Here is a 20,215-nt window from a genome sequence, read left to right as displayed (position 1 = left end):
TTAAGAGTTTTAGTGCTCAACAGCAAAGAGTCTACCTCGGTACAGAAAATACTGCAAAAATTAAAGAATGGAACCAGTTTCAGTAAGGCTATAGACAAACCTTCAATTCACGTCCATTAAAGGCATGAGTACTTCTATACTTGTGCAAGCCTGTTCAAAGAGGGAAGAAGTCATGAGACACAAATGTCTAAGGCAGTTATTAATGTAAACAGCTATCATTTTATGAATATGTAAATACTTGTATACACAAAAGCAGAAGGGGAGTGAAGGAAGGAGACTAGCAGGAAAAAGAAAGTGACTGGGGACAAAAGGATATATGGCTAAATTACACAGAATTCTCTATGAAAACTAAATAAATGAGGGCTGAGCATGTGGCTCAGTTGTTAGGGTGTTTTCCTACTATGCTCAAAGCCCAGAGTTCAGTCCCACTGGGCATGGAGACTCATCACTCTTGACATATTGGCAAGAAGATCAATGTCATCCTCAGTCACATAGCAAGTATGAGTCCAGCCTGCAATAAGTGAAACCTAGCCTCTAAAGTAAATGGATAAATAAAATAATAAAGAAATGGAAAGACTAATTACTCTGATTTCTTTAAATTGGTGTTGTACTGTCTAGTTTCATGTCAATTTGACAGAATCTAGAATCATTTGGGAAGACATAACTTCATTTAAAAAATATCAGTGTAGGCAGAGTTTTTCGTTAGGATCTTGATCATCTCTGTTCCAGCAGTCGCTTCTGAAATAGGCACTCAGAGACTTATTAACTGGAAATGCTCAGGCTTATTACTAAGTAGCTCTTACAACTTAAATTAATTCCTTTCTATCAATCTATGTTCTGACCAAGGCTCATGGCTTTAACCTCTTCTGCATATCCTGCTTTCTTCCTATATGGCTGGTGACTCCTTTGACTCCACTCTTCTTAGTCCTAGCATTCTCTCTGCTCTGAAAACCATGCCTAGCCATCAGCCAATCAACATTTTATTAACAATGAGAACCATACATATTTACAGTGTACAAAGTTTGTTTGTACACATAGACAGGCTATGGCACATTTTATTGACTAACTATTGGTGATGGAGGACCCAGCTACCTGTGGGCAGTGTCATTCCTGTATATGTGGTCCTGGATGCAGTAAGAAAGCAAGTTGAGCAAGTCATGGGGATCACGGCAGTAAGCAGCCCTCCTCCATGGCCCCTGCTCCATTTCCTGCCTCCAGGTACCTGTCAGACTTGAGTTCCTGCTATCACTTCTTTCAGTGTTGGATTTACATGAAAGTGTAAAATTCAATAAATGTTTTCCTCCCAAGGTTGATTTCTATTATTTTATTTATTTATTTTGGTCATGGTGTTTTATCGCAACAATAGAAATTCTGACTAATACAAGTATCTACGTGTGCTAAAATATCACACTGAACTCCATAAATATATAAAATTTTACATAAGAAATTTAATTTAATTTAATTGAGAAAATAAGGAAGGAAAGAATGGATATAAAGGGGGAGAAATGGGTAGAGAAAGAAAGGAAGAAAGGCAGGGAGGAAAAAAGAGAGGGAGGGAAAGAGGGAAGAAGGAGGGAGGGAGGAAAGACACTTCCTGTTTCCTATGCTTATGAGGTTGGAGAGTTACTTTGGCAAGATTTCTCTTGGTTATCAATAGCACAAGCCTGGATCCTCTGGAAACTACGTTGCCCAGAATGCAATTCGCCAATGCCATTGAAAGGCTCCTAGGCCAACGTCTCTGCGTCCATCCCTTCACCAGGGAACTTGCTGCACTGCTCCGGGAACAGTAGTTCACAAGGCCGTGTTCATCCTCATGTTCCCACGCTGCTCGTGCTAGCTGTGCGGCTTTGGGTTCCAGCGGAGCGTTGTCCCCGCTCCCTTCTGGCTGGACTGAGGAGCTGCGTTGGTTTCGCTGTTCCCGCTGCACCAGCGGAATCCGATGGCGGTGGCCACCCCCAGCGACCCAGCTCATGTGAGTGCTGTGTCGCTTGTGCTTCCCTTCACCCTAAAGCTTAGTGCAGGGTCATCAGCAGAGTAGAAATCTCTGTGTTCAAAACAGTGCCATACATACAGATGGGCTCCCATTTCCGAATCCAGAATCAGGCTGTGGGAGCGTGCTGAGCTGGGTGCAATCACAGCCAGAAGCTGGTGGCCGGTGTCCGATTTCGGCTTATTTGAAGTTTTCTATGCTTTCTATCTGGAGGTAGAACCGTTTGGAAAAGGGTCAGGTGAAGCCCAGCAAAAGTTGAAATGTGTGCAAATTTTCATAATGTAAGAACGAACATTGGGGATTTAAGGGCCGAGAGATGTCCATCATCGAGTTCTTCCCAGGTCACCTGGCTTAAGGGCTGAGCAGAGAAGGCAGAGAAATGAGGAGGCATGTGCACTTGGAGCCCCGACCATGGGTAATGGCTTCTCACCACCTACCTTTGCTCAGAAGTTCACGTGACCATTCTAGGGCGTCACTGGGGCTGGTACCATTCTTTGCCCTAGGGATTGTGTTCTGGAGTCCGTGACCAAACTTGGCCTGCTGCAGACCCAGAACAGACAGTACAGGGGAGCTATATGGACTGGTTATTGTGTGCTGGAAACCAGAGCAAATGAGGTGTGGAAGTGTTACCTCTTAGATAATTTCTTATGGGTGTATTATGGTTGTTGGCCATTATGGAACAGAAATTGATATGGTGATCTACAAAATCTCTTAGTCCCTTAACGATGCCAGTGAATGAGCAAAACAGTACAGTGACAGAGCAACACCATGACAGTGGCGGTGCCAGGGGACTGTTGACATTCCTGCTGTCTGTAGAAGGAGGGGGAGAGGATCCTCACTTCCTCATCTGGCCTGAGAACCTGCCACGGCTGATCCACTCCCCCCACATCTGTCGGTGGTCTTGAGGGGTGCCAGAGCAGTGCCTCTCAACCTGTGGCTGGCAAAATCACTTTATGGTTGGGGAGTCGCCACAACATGAAGAACTATATTACAGGGCTGGAGCATTAGGAATCTAGCGGAATTCTGTAGTCACTCTTAGTGTGTTTGAGGAGGTTCAGGTAGGTCATACTTTTAGGGGCATAGGCATTAATCGGAAAGAGTCACAGGGTCTCATGTAGAAGGACATTGTGACAGGCCACTAAGTGGGGTCAGGAGAAGAGAAAGGCAGTGACTATAGAGAGGGTACATCGGGCTCGATATAGTTGAAGATGATGTGTGTTTGAGATCTGCAGGTTTTCCTGGCTGGCTAAAGTTGAAATGTGGAAGTCAAGTAATCTACTGTGATTCCTGTATGGTTGCATGCCCAACCCCATGACTTCGTGTAAGGGAATATAATCCTAAGTGTCAGGTATTAATAGACTAGAAACTTATCTGGCTGAAGTGTTTAGAATCTTTAAGGAGTGATTAGAATAAAATTAACTCATTAAGGTTGTCCTCCTCACCATGGCTGAATTCAGATGTCTTTATAGAAGAGGTCACACACACATGGCCTCCTTACTTCTTATCTCATCATATGCTACTCTCCTGCCTCAGGACCCTGCCTGCAGCAAGGAGGCTATCACCAAAAAGACCTCGCACCTCGCACCTCAGTTACAAAGCAAAACATACTTCTTTCCTTTATAAAGGAGCTTGCCTTATATATGTTGTTATGTTAATGAAAATAGACTAACCCAGAGAACTTGAGAACAGAACTAGGGCTGCCTCTGACAGTGTGGACCATCAGGGATCCTGTATCAAGCTGCCAAGGACCCTTTGTGCTGTAACACAGTGCAGGTTAGGAGTTACATGTCTGTGGAGATGAAGCTGAAACCAGTCACCCTTCAGAATTCCTGGGGAGAGGACCTTGTGGCCACATGTGTATAATAGGGCTGTGAGGTGGGAGAAGATGAGAAGGAACATAGATCACAATAAGGACAGCTTTAGTTGGGATTTCAAGAGAAAGAGGAGCTTCCTTTTAAGACATAGGGCCTTAAGGACATTATGAAGAAATGGTTCAAGGTAATGGAGTAGAAGTTCCAGCTACCCTGCATAGCATTTGGGGGACAAGCCTGCAGAGAAATCCTCTGGAATAAGGTCATCTCTGAGTTACAAATTCTGAAGAGCTGGCAAGAAATTCCACACCATTTAAGTACCTAGGTGCCAAGTCCTCAGTTGGATAATAAGTTTATCTTGCAGCTTTGAGAGGGAGAGGCTGTGATGCCATGACATAGAGCTGTTTAACTGTGTCCCAGAGAGACAGAAGGAACCCTTCCATGAGTAAGCTGGTGGCGGAGAGGCATTTGAAGGGTCTGTGTTCTGATTTACTGGATGTCATGTTCTGAGTGATGAAGAGGAACAGAAAGAAGCCCCTGGAAAGGGATCAAGGTGGAGGTAGAAGTGGGAAGGGGGGCTTCTGAGAAGTATGGTAAAGAGTGAAATGATACATTGTGTGGGGGAGTATGGATCCATGGCTGTAGCCTTGAAAACTATAGAACGGTCGATAAGCTCCAAAATTCTTTTGTCAGAAAGGCACAACTTTGAAAAGCCTTGGAAACTGACTGTGGGCTATAAAAAACCATGACCATATTTGAAATGTCATCCCATGTTGTCTTTCCCACAGTTGGTGCTTTCAGAGGGCACAGTGATGGATGGAACCATCATGAGAATGGGCAGTGTTATCACCAATTATTTCCTGTATGGTTGGGATAACAAAAGGGGCAGAATTACTTGTAGGAAGGGATCGATAACTTGGGATTCTAAGAGAACTGATAATGGAAACGTCTGTTCTCATTGTGGCAGGACTTTGTGACTTTTGAGGATGTGGCCATCTTCTTCTCCAAGGAAGAGTGGAGGCTCCTCGATGAGGCTCAGAGGCAGCTGTACCTTTATGTGATGCTAGAGAACTTTGCACTTGTAACTTCATTGGGTAAGGCCCCATACACATCCATGAATTTGCCAGTATCAATTTTTTCCAGTACAGATAGCTTTGCCATTTCCAGAGCAAGATTTTTGGTTCTGTTAACTTTTCTATTATCTTCTCATATTTGAAGGGACTAGCCATGTGCACTGTTCCAAACATTGCCTTAAGAGTCTGGGCATCAGGTACCCTGTATCAGTAAAATAAGTCTCATGTTTATCTACTTCCTCTTATGGTTATTGTAACCTAAATATGTGGGGTTTTGTTTCTCAATTTCTGCACCTCTTCTTAAATGATAGCTCCTCTTGACTGCCAGAGTCAGAAATGACAAGCAGTGTCCTGATCAATATTTATTTATACAGGACTATGAGGTCCTGCCAAAATCCTCCTTCAAGAATGTTACATCCTGGGCATGTAGTAAGCTGAGTCTCTTGAGCCGGTGTTGGAGGCTCATCTGCTTTGCCTTGTGTTTCTCTTAGAACTTGCTTCATGCGGGTTCCATGCAGATGCATGATAAGGGACATGGAGCTGGCCCTGGATGCTTTACAGTGTAGTTCGGTCCTGGAGGACAGTTGCCCCTGATGAGTTTCCCAGTGAGAGGAGGAGACTTGTTACCTGTTGCTCTGTACCGCTTCCTCTGTGACATTTTCCAGTACTGATACACATGCCCTGTAAAGTGTCCATAGATGGTTCAATATTCCTTAAACACGTCTGACATCCCCTCAGTCTTCAGTACATAATCCCAATGTCCCCAAACAATAAGGTCTTACTGAATGCTGTTGACTGAGGAATACGTTGCCTCTCCTGTTTGTGATAGAATTCAGTCTTGTGTCCTTTGTCTCACGAGGTTTCCATATTTTGTGGTACCTAACAGTCCCTGGCAGCCCCTTCCTCACCTCACTCACATCAAACTCTCTCTTCCTCATATCAATACGCCATGCCCTCATGCCTTGCTTCTATTCATATTTTTAAAGATATCCAGAAATCAAGCTGTAGATATATTCCTCAGTTGATGAGGGAAAGCCCCAGGGCAGTGGCCCTCTACATTCCTAATATTGTGACCCTTTAATATAGTTCCTCATGTTGTAGTGACCACCCCAACCATAAAATTATTTCACTGCTACTTCAAAATTGTGATTTTGCTGCTGTTATGAATCATAATGTCAATATCTGATATGCCATCCCCAAAGGAGTTGCAACTCACAGATTAAGATATCGTGCCCTGTGGTGATTCCTGGCACTCTGAAAATCTAAAAAATAAGAATTAGAAAAATAAAGTCACTTTACCTATTGGGTTATGGGTGTAGTTTAGTTTTAAAAGCTACAAGTTTAGCTTTATAAGCATACTTGCTTAGCATGTATGAAGCTGTGCGTTTGATCACTAATATCATATACAAGGGCAAGGTGGTGCACACCTGTTGGGACTGGATGATCAAAAATTCAAGGTAATCCATAACTACATGATGTGTTTGAGGTGAACATGGGATACATGAGAACGTATGAGAAAAATCAAATAAAGAGTAATAAAATATACAGATAATTTTCCAAAAAAATCTTTTAAAACGTGAATAATACATGTTTTCCACAATAAAATTATTTCATAATAATTTCTGTTTTCAGATTGCTGGCAAGGAATAGAGAATGGAAAGCTACCTCTTGATCGAGTTTCTGTTAAAGGATTATCACTGGTCAGGACCCTGAAAGCAAGTCCAGCTAACCAGGAGTCTTACCCACATGACATATATTTGCCGGTCTTGAAAGGCATTTTGAACCTGGTCAATCAACTTAGGCAGAAATCACATTGGATCAGTATGTCTTTAAACCTTCCCCAGGACCAGAATCATCCCAACTCAGAAAATACCTTGAAAAGATACTCACATATTGCCTCACTGGTGAGGAACTACAGAATTCATGTGTCACCAAAGCCCTTTCCCTCTGCAGAAGTTGAAAAGAACTTTCCAGATGCACTGGACATTATCCCTCCACAGACCGTTCCCATTTGTGAGCAAGCGAACCTAGTCACTGAATGTAGAAAGGGCTCTCAAACTAGAATAGGGTGTTCCACGAGGGGTGAACACAGAGAAGCCACCAGCCATGAACACACTCAGGATCACCACCCAAGAGCCAGTGCTGGAAAAAGACTTTCTGAGTCTACTAAATGTGGGAAGGTCCACCACCGCAAAAACTCTTTCACTCATCCCTCAGGAGCCCATGGTAGAGAAAAGTCTTACAAGTGCAATGAATGTGGAAAATCTTTTCGACAGACCTCCCACTTAAATAACCACCTCAGAATCCACACAGGTGAAAAGCCCTATGAATGTGGGGAATGTGGAAAATCATTTACCCAAAGAGATACCCTCATAAAACACTACAGACTCCACACGGGAGAAAAACCCTATGTGTGTGATGAGTGTGGAAAATCCTTCAGGCAAATTTCCAACCTTACCGAACACCGCAGAATCCACACTGGAGAAAGACCTTATGAGTGTGATGAATGTGGGAAATCCTTCGGGTGCAAATCAACGCTTGTTCGACACCGGAGAACTCATGCAACTGAAAAGCGTTGTGCATGTGATGAATGTGGGAAATTTTTCACACACAGCCGTAATCTGCTTGAACACCGGAAGATTCACACTGGAGCAAGGTCTCCTGGGTGTGATGAGAATGGGAAATCCTTTAGCCAAAGAGACACTCTCAACAAACACCACAAAACTCATAGTGCAGAAAAGCCTCATGTGTGTGGCGATTGTGGAAAAGCATTCATTTACAAATCTAGGCTTGTTCGACACCAGAGATCTCACACTGGGGAGAAACCGTTCGAGTGCAAAGAATGTGGGAAATTTTTTCAAGAAAGCAATGGTCTTATGCAACACCAGAAACTTCATACTGGATTAAAGCCTTTTAAGTGTGGCCAGTGTGGTAAGTCTTTTGTCCAAAAATGTCACCTCTTTCAACACCACGTAATTCATACAGGAGAAAGGCCATACGAATGTGGGAAATGTGGGAAATCTTTTCCTCAACAGTCTAGCTTCTTACTCCACCAAAAAGTCTCACACCATGGAGAGGCTTCATGAAAATAACATGCAGAAGTAGTTTCAGCCCAAGGTCTAATATCCTTTAGTCTTGGAAGTTTATACTGTCAAGAAGACACGGACCTGCAGCAAATGTTCTCATTTTTGTTTCTTGTAGTTTTTTTTTTTCAGTATTAACTTTATAATATAGAACTACTTGCCTGAAGTTGAAACTTATATTTTCAAATATCCAGGGTTTTTTTTATTTCTTGTGAGTTCAGGCATGGGTGGGGTCTACAGGAACTGCTCCATACATGCTAATGTAATTTGGGCCCTTGTCTGAGTTGAGGCATGGGTGGGGTTTACAGGAACTGCTCCATACATGCTAATGTGATTCGGGCACTTGTCTGAGTTCAGGCATGGATGGGGTTTACAGGAGCTGCTCCATACATGCTAATGTGATTTGGGCCCTTGTCTGAGCTGCACTCAACCCATTTTCTCTGGTAGAAACCATCTTCCTCTATCAGCTTGCTCATTGTGCATTGGTCTCCTCAACATACAAAGGAGATGCACAACATACATCTCCTAGTTTTCTGGAGGAAATCATGAGCAAAGCCTTAAGGGGAGAATCGTTATTGTTTTGCTTTGTTTTTTTCTGACTGGTTGAAACATACATCTGTCATGATTTTTTTACCAGGGGAAACTAGTCTTCAATAGGTTGGGGTTTTCCAGCATTGTCTTTCCTGCATAGAAATTGTTGTCTCATACTGATACTGTGGTTAATTTGGCCAGCCCTCCATTTACCAACTTTTGACTACCATTCTCTAGTCTCTGCATTAATAAACATGTTTACTGTTGGGTCTGCCTGTAGTCTTTGGGATTCTTTTGAAAATTCTCGGTGGGAGGAGACAAATTTGAACTCTGCATGGATCAACAGCTTTTGTGGGGATCTCATTTTGTCTTGTAGGTACAGCAGAGTCAAAAGTATTTCTCATTTCTTCCCTCATCTAGTTCTCTGTCTAAGACCTGGGCATGTAGGTTTTTGTGGCCTAAATTTGTGGCCTTCATGCTTTCATTTTGGTGAAACCGGGATCACTGAAAAGGGTTTATTGTTTCTGCCCTTCTAGTGATAGCATGAATTTGTTCATCTGTGACACTGTAAAGGGGGGGTTTCACCTGCTGTATAAGGAGTCACATGACCTGTCTAGAAATTCACATATGATGGTTTTATTCAGGCTTGGTAAGAACCAGATGTGATCCCTAATTGGAAATATAATACTGGGTATGATAAACAGGAAATGGAAAAGCTTTACAGCAAAACAAGTGAACTCTGACTATTGCAAACATTCCTCACAAGTCTAGTGACCAAGCCTTCATTTATTTCTACAACCTCCTTGTACTGTTTAGGGATACATATATAGCTTTGCTGTGTGACTATTAACTGTCAAGTTGAAACATTCCATCCATATACTGGAAAGAAGCTGAGACAAGTCAAAAGAGCTTCAGAAAATCCGTGACACTGAGCAGATTCCCTAGGCCCCGTCTTCCTAAGTGTAAACAAGCCAGGCTGCAAAGAAGATTAAGACCAAACTAGCTGCCAAGAAGAAGCAGAATCCAGCTCAGCTGCCTGGGAGAAGTTTAGAACAACTGAGTCACTCGGAAAGAACACTTGAAAAGAAAGATCAACTCAGGACCCTCAATGCCAAGTTCTCAGCACAAAGAAAATTTATTTTCCCCAAAAGGACAGAAGGCAGGAAATAAGAAACAAATGTGAGACAGAAGGAAGAGGAAGAAGGAAAGGGGACAGGGATATTTGGGACTTATGTACTTTGATACCTGGACCTTGGTAGTCAACCTCAAAAGGAGGAAGTGACCAAATACAAGAATAGACCCTGTGGGCAAGCTTTAAGAATGCAGTCTAATGGCTTTTAGCAAGGTAGAGCAAATGGGAGAGAGGAGTAGGCCTGCGAGAGCCATGTTCTTCATGCTCCCCATGCTCAAGCTGGCCATAGTTCCTTCCACACTCAGCCTGTTGAGTTGCCTTTTGCTGTTGGTATTTGTTGTTACTTTTGTTGCTTTGTTTGACTTAGGGTTTTGCTATGTAGCCAGGCTGGCCCAAAACTGATGATTCTCTTGCCTACTGGTTACTGGAATCACATGTTGTACATCATCATCTTGAGGGGACAACTTCAGATATTTGTTTCGTCCAGAGATGGGCCGATGCTGAATACACAAATGCAGAAAAACAACTTTTTCCCAAACTGAAAGTTTCAGAATTGCTTAAACTCTGTTCAGCTTTATCTTTCGGCAGTTGTGGGCTGTGGCTACATCTCACCTTAGTTTATGACCAAGTTGGTGGCTACAGCTGACCACTTCTGCAGGTGCCAGGCTGGGTCTGTTCGCAAAGGTCTTTGCTCTCAGAAGAGAGGGAGTGTGCTGAACTTGGGGGCCTCACACTCATCCTGCTTTTCTAAAAATGCATCTATGCGCCTTGTGATATCCAGGACATTCAGCTAACTCCCTAGCTTCTGGATGTATATTTGAAGTTTAAGAAGCCATGTGTGATCTGTAATGCATCCGCTGAGGGGACAGAAAGTAAGGACAACTTAAGCATTATGAAAAGTGGGGGCAGGTTAGAATACCAAGGGAGGGCTCTAATGTAACACACCTCAAGATATAGATGAGACTCCCCCAAGATATTCTCCAGCTGTGGATTGGGAGGCTAAGGGCCCACAGCCGGTTCTGGAGGCTAGGCATTGGCTTCCATCAGGATGTCTGTCCAACATTTGGGCACAAAGTGAAGAAGTTTCTGCTCCCTCAGGCCCTGCCATTCCAGCCAAACACAGCCCTTTGCCCTCCAGTGTAGCTTACTTACAGCCCTTTGGGGTATTCTGTTGGCACCCTGATTGGAAAACACTGGGGTGTCCCAAGACTACGAAGTAGGAAAACAGAACAGAAAACAAATAGCTGGAAAAGGCTTGTTTGCTTCCATCCATGCCGACATTTCCCAGCATCCCGCTTAGCCTTTGTTCCAAGTGATGGGGGGTCCACAGCTTACACACGCATAACTGAAGAAACTACGTTACCCAGAATGCGCTAGTCACAGGGAGAGGAAAACTGAACCAATGAGCATTTGGAACGGTACCATTTTCGGGTTCTTACTGGTAGGATGGGGCGGGACTTCCGGCTGCTCTCTGTGGCGCTCATTTTAGCGGGTTTTGGGTCCGTTATAGCTGACCGTGTGCAGGACCCCTTTGTCCAGAGATAGGGGACGAAGAGGCTGAAGGAGCGGTTCTAGGGGTAGTATTCATCGCACACCGGGCACTGGCGGCGACAGCTTTGCCCAGGTCCCCGTCCCCATCTCCCTGCGGTCTATGCTCGCCTAGTTGGATGGCTGCGCACACGCACCAGGCTTAGGTAAGTGCTGCGACATCTGAGACTCCCTTGCTCTCACCTCTTATCTTGTAAAGTCCGAGTGTGGTAGTCCATTTAAGTCGCTTCTCCCTAAATCCCAGTTCGTGATTCGGGGTTCTTATGTGCCAAGCCACTGTGATGAGACGTGGCAGAGTGTGTGACAGCCAGGGCCCCAGGGTGTGGAATTTCTTGGACCGATGTTGAAGCCTGGAATATTTAAGCTGTAATAGCAAGATGAAGAGGTTTATCCTTATCCCTACGACATAAGAATTCGTGTACAGAGAAAAGACAAAATCATACAGACTTGAGTGTGGGTTTTCGGTTTTCCAAAAAGCTGCTCACTGTGCGGATTGAGTCATTAGGGCCCCACAGGTAACAGATGTAACGAAGACATCCCCCTGGTCATTTTGTTCCTTGTTGGGAGAGTGTATAGGAAGACCCAAGGGTTTGGGTCCTTGCCATTGTTCATGATATCTCTCTTCTCACAGGTATCCATTACTGCAGAATTGGATATGGCCCTTATGCAGGTGAGGAGAGTATGTTTCAGACTGTCATTTCTCATGACCATTTCTTGGGTCAAAGGACCCTTAACAAACCCAAGCACAGGATCCTGACTCAGTGTTGGGGGTTCTTTGGAGTTGTTCCCAATGGTAACAAACAACAGAATGAGATTGAGCCAGGCACTGGAATGTGTAAACACTTGGAGATCATTCATAGATTCCCCCACCCCAAGTGTTTTCTTCTACGGGAACTGAATGAAAGCAGCAGAGTAGGAATCAGACATAGAATGAATTTCAGCATCTGCTTTAGAGTGATGAGATCAAAGGGACATTTAGAAACAGGGATGGGGCGGGAAGGGAGGTGATCTAATGTCAGCCTCCATGTTTCAGTAGCATGAAGAACCCAGTTGTTGTGAGGGAAACAATAAGATGCCCATGGAGGATGCTGCTCTAGTAGTCCAGGTGAGTGTTAATAGTAACTAGACCAGAATGAAGGTAGAGGAAGTGGTAGGAGTCTAGATTAGTTTTGAAATTTGTGCTGCGCAGGATCTCAGATTTTAAAGAAAGGAAGGTAATAGTCAAATATTGGTTCAGGCTCTAGAACAGTAGCTCTCAACCTTCCTAATGCTGTGGTCCTTTGATACAGTTCCTCATGTTGTGGTGACACCCAACCCTAAAATTACTTTCATTGCTACTTTGTAACTGTAATTTTGCTACTGCTATGAGTCGTAATTTGAAGTTGTATGTTTTCCGATGGTCTTAGGGGACCCCTGTGAAAGGGTTGTTCGGTCCCCAAAGGGGTCGCAATCCACAAGTTGAGAACTGCCGTTCTAGGACTTTAAGATCTGGAAGGATGAAAACTTGGTCAGATGGTATTTAAAGCTGGGTTTCAGGTTCATTTTCATTGAGGATATTTTAATTAATTGTTTTTCACTACTTCTAAGTTATTTCAAAGATCAGTGAAGGAAGATATCATGTGGGTGGGTGACCTTATAGATCTGGAATTTGGGAAGTAGCTTAAGATGGATACATCCAAAAAAGCACTGGTCAGTATTTAGCCACAGAGGTGGTTGTTTATTGTAATTAGGAGTTGGTAACGATAGCTCAGGAAAGGTAGGGCTGTGAATGAGTCTCGGATACCTAGGTAGAAATGATAGACATTAGAAACACAGTCATGAGAGAAGTGGAGATAAATGGACACAATAAAGCGTATGGTCAAAGTCTCTAAGGCGTAAAGCAGTAAGGTAGTCACAGTGTCAGCACCACTAAGTAGAAGGTGGCCTGCAGCCAGGACTGAAGGGTTTTGTCTCCTCAAAATTCAGGTGTTGAATCCTAATCTGTGTGTGGGCCTTTGAGAGGTAATCAGATCATGAGGATAGATGCCTTTTATGTGGGATTAGTGAGTGTGCTTATAAAAACATGCCAGGAAACTAGCTAATGTTCTTTCCCACCATTTGAAAATACCAGTGGAAATCAGTGGTCTATAACCGTGGAACAGAGCCTTCACCAGAAACTGCCAATAACTGCTTCTTGATATCAAACATCAAGCCTTCAGATCAGTGAGAAATACATTTGTGTTTTTGTAAGCCACCCAGTGGATAGTGTTGATAGAGCACCCAAACCCGGGCACCACGAGTAGTGCCTATTTGTCATCCTATAAGCTTAATGAGATTTTGTTGTGGTCCTCTATGTCTATGGAATTTCATTCAGGAAGACAGGTAATTTTAGGGACACAAATCTGCATCTGTGACTTAATGAATATGGAATAGAGAGTCATTGACGTTTTGAACCACTTATTAGAACTGATTAAGAACAAAAGTAAGGCTGTGATTGTCTAGGGAATGTGAAGATCAGCAGAAGACAGTGGTATGCGTGACTACAAGTGGTCCCGGGTAGCGATGATTGAAGCAAAGAACAGATGGCCTTTGGGGCAGGATCCTGGATTGCTTATGACAGTCCAGACAATTGTCAGGGTATCAGGGCGAAGGGTGAATTTACATCTGATTGTATCTAAGAGGGACCGTCAGGAGGACCCCTGAGAAACTGTTTGACGAGAGCAAATGTATCCCTACGTGCTAGTTTAGATGGTATCATTGTGTCTTCTGCTGGAACTGTTGGGCTGTAACTGCTACCAGTGGCATTGGGCTCTGCTGTTGCTTTGAGGTAAGAGTGTAGGGAGAAGGGAGGACAGAAAATGGGTAAATAAGTGGGTATTCTTGGCACATGGGGTAAAGCTGACAGTGGAATAACCTGTCCCTGTTCTAGCAGGGCTGTGTGAGCTTTGAAGATGTGGCCATTTGCTTCTCACATGAAGAGTGGAGACTCCTTGACAAGACTCAGAGGCTCCTGTATCTCAGTGTTACGCTGCAGAACTTTGCACTTATAAACTCCCTGGGTAAGCTTTTACATTCCCCTAGTATCCTGAGACCCCCTGCCCTATTGCCCTAGAGACAGACTCATCCTTCCCACAGCCAGACATGGACAGCTGCTAATTACTGCATATTCTGGGTATATAAGCTGTGCATGGTAGCATTGAGCTATGCCTACTATCCACAGTAGATCACTCCCTATGTAACACTAACACCTGCTTCTTACTGAGTTATGGGAGTGGCATCCTGTGGTCATCCTAATTGATGGGTGTCATCTTGATTGTCTTGCCTCTGGCTGTGCCTAAGGACTTGGCATCACAAGTCCTTCCCCTTGACTAACTGGCTTTTCTCAGGCTGCCTTTGGCAGGCTGCCGTTCTGGGACCATGGACCATTCTTACTGGATCCTTCATTTTCAGTATTCAAAAGCTAGCGTTTCCTTTCCTGAGATCTGTGGTAATCTCTTGTAAGATACTGTATCACTGCTAGCCACTTGTTATATCTGTTCTTTCCTCTGGACCATGTTTCATATGGTCACATGGAGGAATGTTCTTTTGAAAAGTAAACATGCAACATGGAGTATTCCTTCATAGGAGGCCCGAGTGTCGTAAGTGACAGCTAGAGGAAGGCACACTTCCAGGCTGTCTTCAAAAATATCCTGTATCCACCATGGTTTAGGTGCAAGTGCTACCACCAAGCCTCATTTTCATAGTCTCTTCCCCAGGCATGGTGGGTTTGGGTTTTGGTTGTTTTATTTTTTCTAACTTGTTTTCTTTATGATCGCTGGCCCCTGGGTACACCGCGTAGCCTCCATTCATGCCCTGTTCCTGTGTACTGGGCTATCCCTCTGCTGATTCTACCATGACTTCCACATAAAGCTGAGCGCATGCTGTTCATTTCTGACTGGCACGAGTTCTCCGGTCTTGCAAGCAGCCTGCCTTCCGCAGCACTTAGACTTAACGAGCAGATGAATATCCTGCTGCAGTCTGAGCAGGGAGTCCTCGGGCTTCGGAGGCTACTCTGATGAGTCTGGCTACTGTTATAGTAGCTTAAGGCCATGGGTAGAAGATTTAGACATCTTTCCCTTGTAGTTCATACCATCTTGGTGGCCTTCATTCAGTCAGGCCTTCCCAATTCTGTTGTCTTTAGTGACCTGATGTGGTAACGCAACTCCTCCCTTAAGCCACCCCTATAGTTCCCTTGTCCTCGGGAGAAGCTTTGTGTAGCGTCTATGGATGATGGGGCTTCCTCCTCCGAGCATAGTCAACGTGCATTTCAGCAGTATTCTCTTTCAGGTTGTGGTCATAGAACAGAAGCTGAAGAGCAAAGAGTTTCTACACGAGCATCCCAAGCTTGGAGATCAGAGACAACTCCATCTGCAACGAAAGCTCACCTCTGTGAAAAGTGTGTCCCAATTCTTCAAGACATTTTGCACCTGCCAGATCTACCTGGGCAGAAACATAGTGTAGAGGTATCTTCAAAATGTGATCAGCACCAAAAACATACTAGTACAGAAAATCCCTTGAAGAAGAACGCGGACAAGGCCTCGTACTTGAAACGATGCCTGTTCTATATGTCAGCCAAGTCCTTCCCCAGTTGGGATGTTGAGAAGGACCTGCCAGACATACTGAGCCTTCTGAAATCCCACGTCTTTCCCAACAGTAAGAAGCCCAGCGAAAGCACTGAGGGTAGGAAAGAAACTCACAGTCATAAAAGTCATAGGCCAGGAGACTGTGGGAAGCCTTCCAGTCAAAAGCAAGCAGTCGTTCACCAGCCAAAAGCCTCTTACGGGAAAAAGCTTTATGAGTGCAGCAAATGTGGGAAAACATTCCGTGGCAAGTACTCACTTGACCAGCATCAGAGAGTCCACACTGGAGAAAGGCCTTGGGAATGCAGTGATTGTGGGAAGCTCTTTAGCCAAACCTCCCACCTGAATGATCACCGTAGGATACACACTGGAGAAAGGCCTTATGAGTGCAGTGAATGCGGAAAATTATTTAGACAGAACTCCAGTCTTGTTGACCACCAGAAAATTCATACTGGAGCAAGACCTTATGAGTGTAGCCAGTGTGGAAAATCCTTTAGTCAAAAGGCCACACTTGTTAAACACCAGAGAGTTCACACTGGAGAAAGGCCTTACAAGTGTAGTGAGTGTGGGAATTCCTTTAGTCAAAGTGCCATTCTTAACCAACACCGGAGAATTCACACTGGAGCAAAGCCGTATGAATGTAACGAGTGTGGGAAATCCTTTAGCCAAAAAGCTACCCTTATTAAACACCAGAGAGTTCACACTGGAGAAAGGCCTTACAAGTGTACCGAGTGTGGGAAGTCCTTCAGTCAAAGCTCCATCCTTATTCAACACCGTAGAATCCACACAGGGGCAAGGCCCTACGAGTGTGGCCAGTGTGGAAAGTCTTTTAGCCAGAAGTCTGGTCTCATGCAGCATCAGGTAGTTCACACTGGAGAAAGGCCTTACGAATGTGACACATGTGGCAATTCCTTTAGCCAGTGCTCTAGCCTCATTCATCACCAAAAGTGTCATAGTGCGTAAGAAACCTCATGAAAGTAGCAGATGTGGATAAGCCTTCATCCCAAGGCCTAGCATCATTTAGCTCCTCCAAGTTCATACTTGAGAAAAGCCTTAGACTTACAAGGAATGCCCTCTTTTAGTATTATGACACTAGAGAATCTTCTGAGGTTGATCTTAATTCTGCCCACACCCAGGGGTTTGAGATTACTCAGGAGTTCAGGCATGGCTAGGCTCGGGACCTGCTTTGCCCTGAACCGGTCTGATTTTTAGCTGTTTAAAGCATGGCTACAACTCAGCTTTTACCAGGACATCTACCCTATTGTCTGCTGAAGGTGGCTACATTTTGCTTATCTGCTTCTTTTCAAAAGAGTAGTTTTTAATCAGTATCACATGACAGTCGGTGAATGTTTCCAACCTTCCGATTACCAGTTGGTCCCTGCCTTCTTCCTGTTGCTCTGCTTTGTGCATAGATAGATGCCTTATTTTGAAAGCTACCTTGATTCGTAGAGTCCAGTTTACTAGTGGGAAGGCTGGAAAACACAGACTGAGTTTTCTAGGAAAGGATGGACAGTTTGTGTGGATGTCTCAACTTGGTGTACCTCTGCAGGGACAGCAAAGGAGAAAAGCAAATTTTTATTACTGCCCGGGAGCTGGAGGGACTTCGTTACTGTAGTTTATGACTTGGAAACTTCCTGTGGTCATCCCGAGGCGAGATCTGCTGTTGCCACAAGCTCCTGAACTTGTGGGAATGGAATGAATTTGCTTTATTTTTCTCAGAAGATGTCCTTTTAATGCCCATGAAACAGAGGAGAGGCAGCTCGTAAAGGTCCACAGAGAATGTGCCCCAATACCAGTCAGTCCACAGGCTGCTGTCACTCACTGGATGACCATATCTAGACGGGAACTATCACTGACATACAAGCGGTGGGTATGGAAGAGTCTGCAGACAGCCCGATGGAATGTGCCTCTTGTAAAAGTCTTTGTCTTTTGCTATGTTCACAGGACCTAGAAATCTGTTTATGTACAATAGTCGAGATCATTGTAAAAAAAAAAATCTGAAGTTTTGTGGGATAGTGTGATCTTTATTGATTATGTACTGCTAATCTGTTGTTCTAGAGATATGAAAATGAGATGGAGATCCTGTAGCCCAGGAATGTAGCTATTGTAATCACAGTCCAGCTGCTGTATTTGCAACGTGGTATGCCGCCATCACTGCTTGACATTATTTCTTGCATTAATGAAGGACTGCCCTTACCCATGCATGAGGACAGAGTTGCATCAAAATGATGCTACCAAGCCTCCTGGTTTCCAGAAAGTATGAGTTCCGAGTTCTGTATTCTGAGTCACTTTTTGTAAAGTTTACTAATGTCGTAGCGAAATGCAGTCATCTCTATGGTTTATTTTTTGACAAGTCGTGTACTCGTGTGTAATGATGGCCTTGCCTGTGATTTACCTCATAACCTGTTAGAATCTTCCCTCTTTTCCAGACTTTTAAGTGCTCACTATTTGACTCACAACAGTACAGTTTGTGAATGAAAACAAAAGTTGCTTTTTTTCCTAGATATTTTTGGCAAAACATAATTATTTTGAGATTCATCACTGCTGCTTCTTTAATACCTTAGCCTTTCTATTGCTCTACTGTGTTTGTTTTTTATAATTACACTACCCATCGATCTGTTTTTATCCATTCAGCTTTTGATGGATGCTTAAGTTGAATCCTTTCTTGAGCTGTTACATGTAAGACCACAATGAATAAAGGTATATTACTCATTTTGTATATGGTTTATTTCTCTTGAGCCAGTAATTCAATATATGTAAATATTTCCATTTTTATGAAATTGTCAGACTAATCTAGATTGATATAGACCAATGGTTGGTTCTCAACCTTTCTAATGCTGCAACCCTTTAATAGAGTTCCTCATGTTGTGGGGACCCCCCATCTATAAAATTATTTTTGTTGCTATTTCATAGTTGTAATTTTGCTACCGTTAGGAATTGTAGTGTAACTATGTGTTTTCTGGTGGTCCTAGGCAACCCTGTGAAAGGGTTGTTCACCTCCAAAGGGGCATGATGCACAGTTTTAAGAATCACTAATCTGGACAGCTGTTGAACTCACTGTCCACACTCTTGCTAGTGTTTGGTATGGATAATGTGTTTCCTTTGAGCCATTTGATCCATTTAAATAGATATATAGTAACATAGAGTATAGTCTTACTTGCTTTTTTTGTGTTTCATGATATTGAGTATTGTTATGTGTTTTTTGTCAACTTTTATGTTTTTGAAACTTTTTGGTTTTGTGTATTTTTGAGTGGAAATTGGTGTAATTGTCCTTTTCATTAATAAATAAATGTACACTAACAATATGTATTAAGACTTCATTCATTCATTCTTCAGTGGTTGATAGACTGGTCCTTGGTAAATGGTGGAAAATGTTTTTGAATACTACCACAGTATTTTAGCAGTTTTTCTCCTTAATTCACGGTGTAATAGCCACAGGCACTGTATTCTTTAAACGTTGTCTGCATTAGTAACATTTCTTTTAAGTCTAGCCATTTCACAACAAACTAGTACTGGTTTGAATATTTAATTGCAGTCCTACCATGGCCAATTCCAAACTGCCACAGTGATATTATCAACTATTGAGTTGGGAAGAGATATGCAATAGCATGTTCATTTTATCATCGTATTGATGCAATAGTCACAAGTTACCTGAAGAACATAAATATGTAAGTAAATCATTAGGAAATGACAACTTTTGATTGCTGCCCTTGCTTTTTAAAGATAATTTAATTGAGTTGTAATTATCTTAACAAAATTATATATGTAAGCACTTTATTTTAATATCTGTATTTAAAACCATGTTAAGTTTCCTAATACTCTTTTTAATCTATCCCTCTAAATGTAAAATGGCCATAAGGATATATTCAGCCTTTGTAATGGATAGTTTCATCTATGCAAATAGTAAGGATTATGTGAGGAAAGCCTATGAATGCTTACAAATGAATTGCAGTTTACTGTGCATATAGAGATATATACATATTGCCAAGTAGTTTTTGTCTGTGTGTGACAGTCTTATGTAGTCTAGGTTGCCCCTGAATTCATTAGCTGAGACTGATCTTGGACTTCTCCTGCCTCTGCCTGTCTAGTGCTGGGATTGCACAAATGTTCAGCCCTGCCCAGTTTATGTGCTGCTGGAGGACAAATGCAGAACTCTGTACTTGCTAGATAAATACCAGCTAAGCTACATCCCAGTCCTGAATTTTGATATATCTTTACTTTCTGATTTGGTTTTGTTTTTCTTTGTTTTTATTTTGCCTTTTCTTGATGTCATTGAACTTACCTTATGACCTGTTATCATTTTACAGTTTTCATGGGAACAGAACCAATAGACAATGGATATACAGTTAAAAGGAGAGTAAGATTAAATTGCTTTAAACAAAGGCTAACTAACTAGTTCCACCATGGCCAGGAAACCTAGAAAATCAGTTGTTGCCCAGTCTCTAAGAA

General features: G+C 43.1%; 2 protein-coding genes across 2 annotated transcripts; both read left to right on the top strand.

Moving 5' to 3' along the window:
* Positions 1 to 1,782: 1,782 nt before the first annotated feature.
* On the top strand, positions 1,783 to 8,704 carry LOC130869840 (zinc finger protein 416-like). Its single transcript, XM_057762296.1, has 3 exons — positions 1,783 to 1,972; positions 4,769 to 4,895; positions 6,507 to 8,704. The coding sequence occupies exons 1-3, from the start codon at positions 1,940 to 1,942 to the stop codon at positions 7,958 to 7,960; spliced, it is 1,614 nt and encodes a 537-aa protein (XP_057618279.1). The 5' UTR covers positions 1,783 to 1,939; the 3' UTR covers positions 7,961 to 8,704.
* Positions 8,705 to 11,105: 2,401 nt separating this feature from the next.
* On the top strand, positions 11,106 to 18,970 carry LOC130866946 (zinc finger protein interacting with ribonucleoprotein K-like). Its single transcript, XM_057758611.1, has 4 exons — positions 11,106 to 11,314; positions 11,800 to 11,838; positions 14,080 to 14,206; positions 15,474 to 18,970. The coding sequence occupies exons 2-4, from the start codon at positions 11,824 to 11,826 to the stop codon at positions 16,727 to 16,729; spliced, it is 1,398 nt and encodes a 465-aa protein (XP_057614594.1). The 5' UTR covers positions 11,106 to 11,314; positions 11,800 to 11,823; the 3' UTR covers positions 16,730 to 18,970.
* The last annotated feature ends 1,245 nt before the right edge of the window (positions 18,971 to 20,215 follow it).

This window comes from Chionomys nivalis, chromosome 2, assembly GCF_950005125.1.
Source record: "Chionomys nivalis chromosome 2, mChiNiv1.1, whole genome shotgun sequence".
Taxonomy (NCBI): domain Eukaryota; kingdom Metazoa; phylum Chordata; class Mammalia; order Rodentia; family Cricetidae; genus Chionomys; species Chionomys nivalis.
The sequence above is the reverse complement of the archived record's forward strand: the minus strand, read 5'-3'. Positions and strand labels throughout refer to the sequence as shown.

What these genes read in the sequence shown, in the direction of transcription:
- LOC130869840 (XM_057762296.1), top strand. Translation starts at nt 1,940, where the DNA reads ATGGCGGTGGCCACCCCCAGCGACCCAGCTCAT. An exon ending in CCCCCAGCGACCCAGCTCAT is followed by an intron (nt 1,973 to 4,768) that starts GTGAGTGCTGTG and finishes TCATTGTGGCAG; the next exon opens with GACTTTGTGACTTTTGAGGA. An exon ending in TGCACTTGTAACTTCATTGG is followed by an intron (nt 4,896 to 6,506) that starts GTAAGGCCCCAT and finishes TTCTGTTTTCAG; the next exon opens with ATTGCTGGCAAGGAATAGAG.
- LOC130866946 (XM_057758611.1), top strand. An exon ending in TGCACTTATAAACTCCCTGG is followed by an intron (nt 14,207 to 15,473) that starts GTAAGCTTTTAC and finishes ATTCTCTTTCAG; the next exon opens with GTTGTGGTCATAGAACAGAA.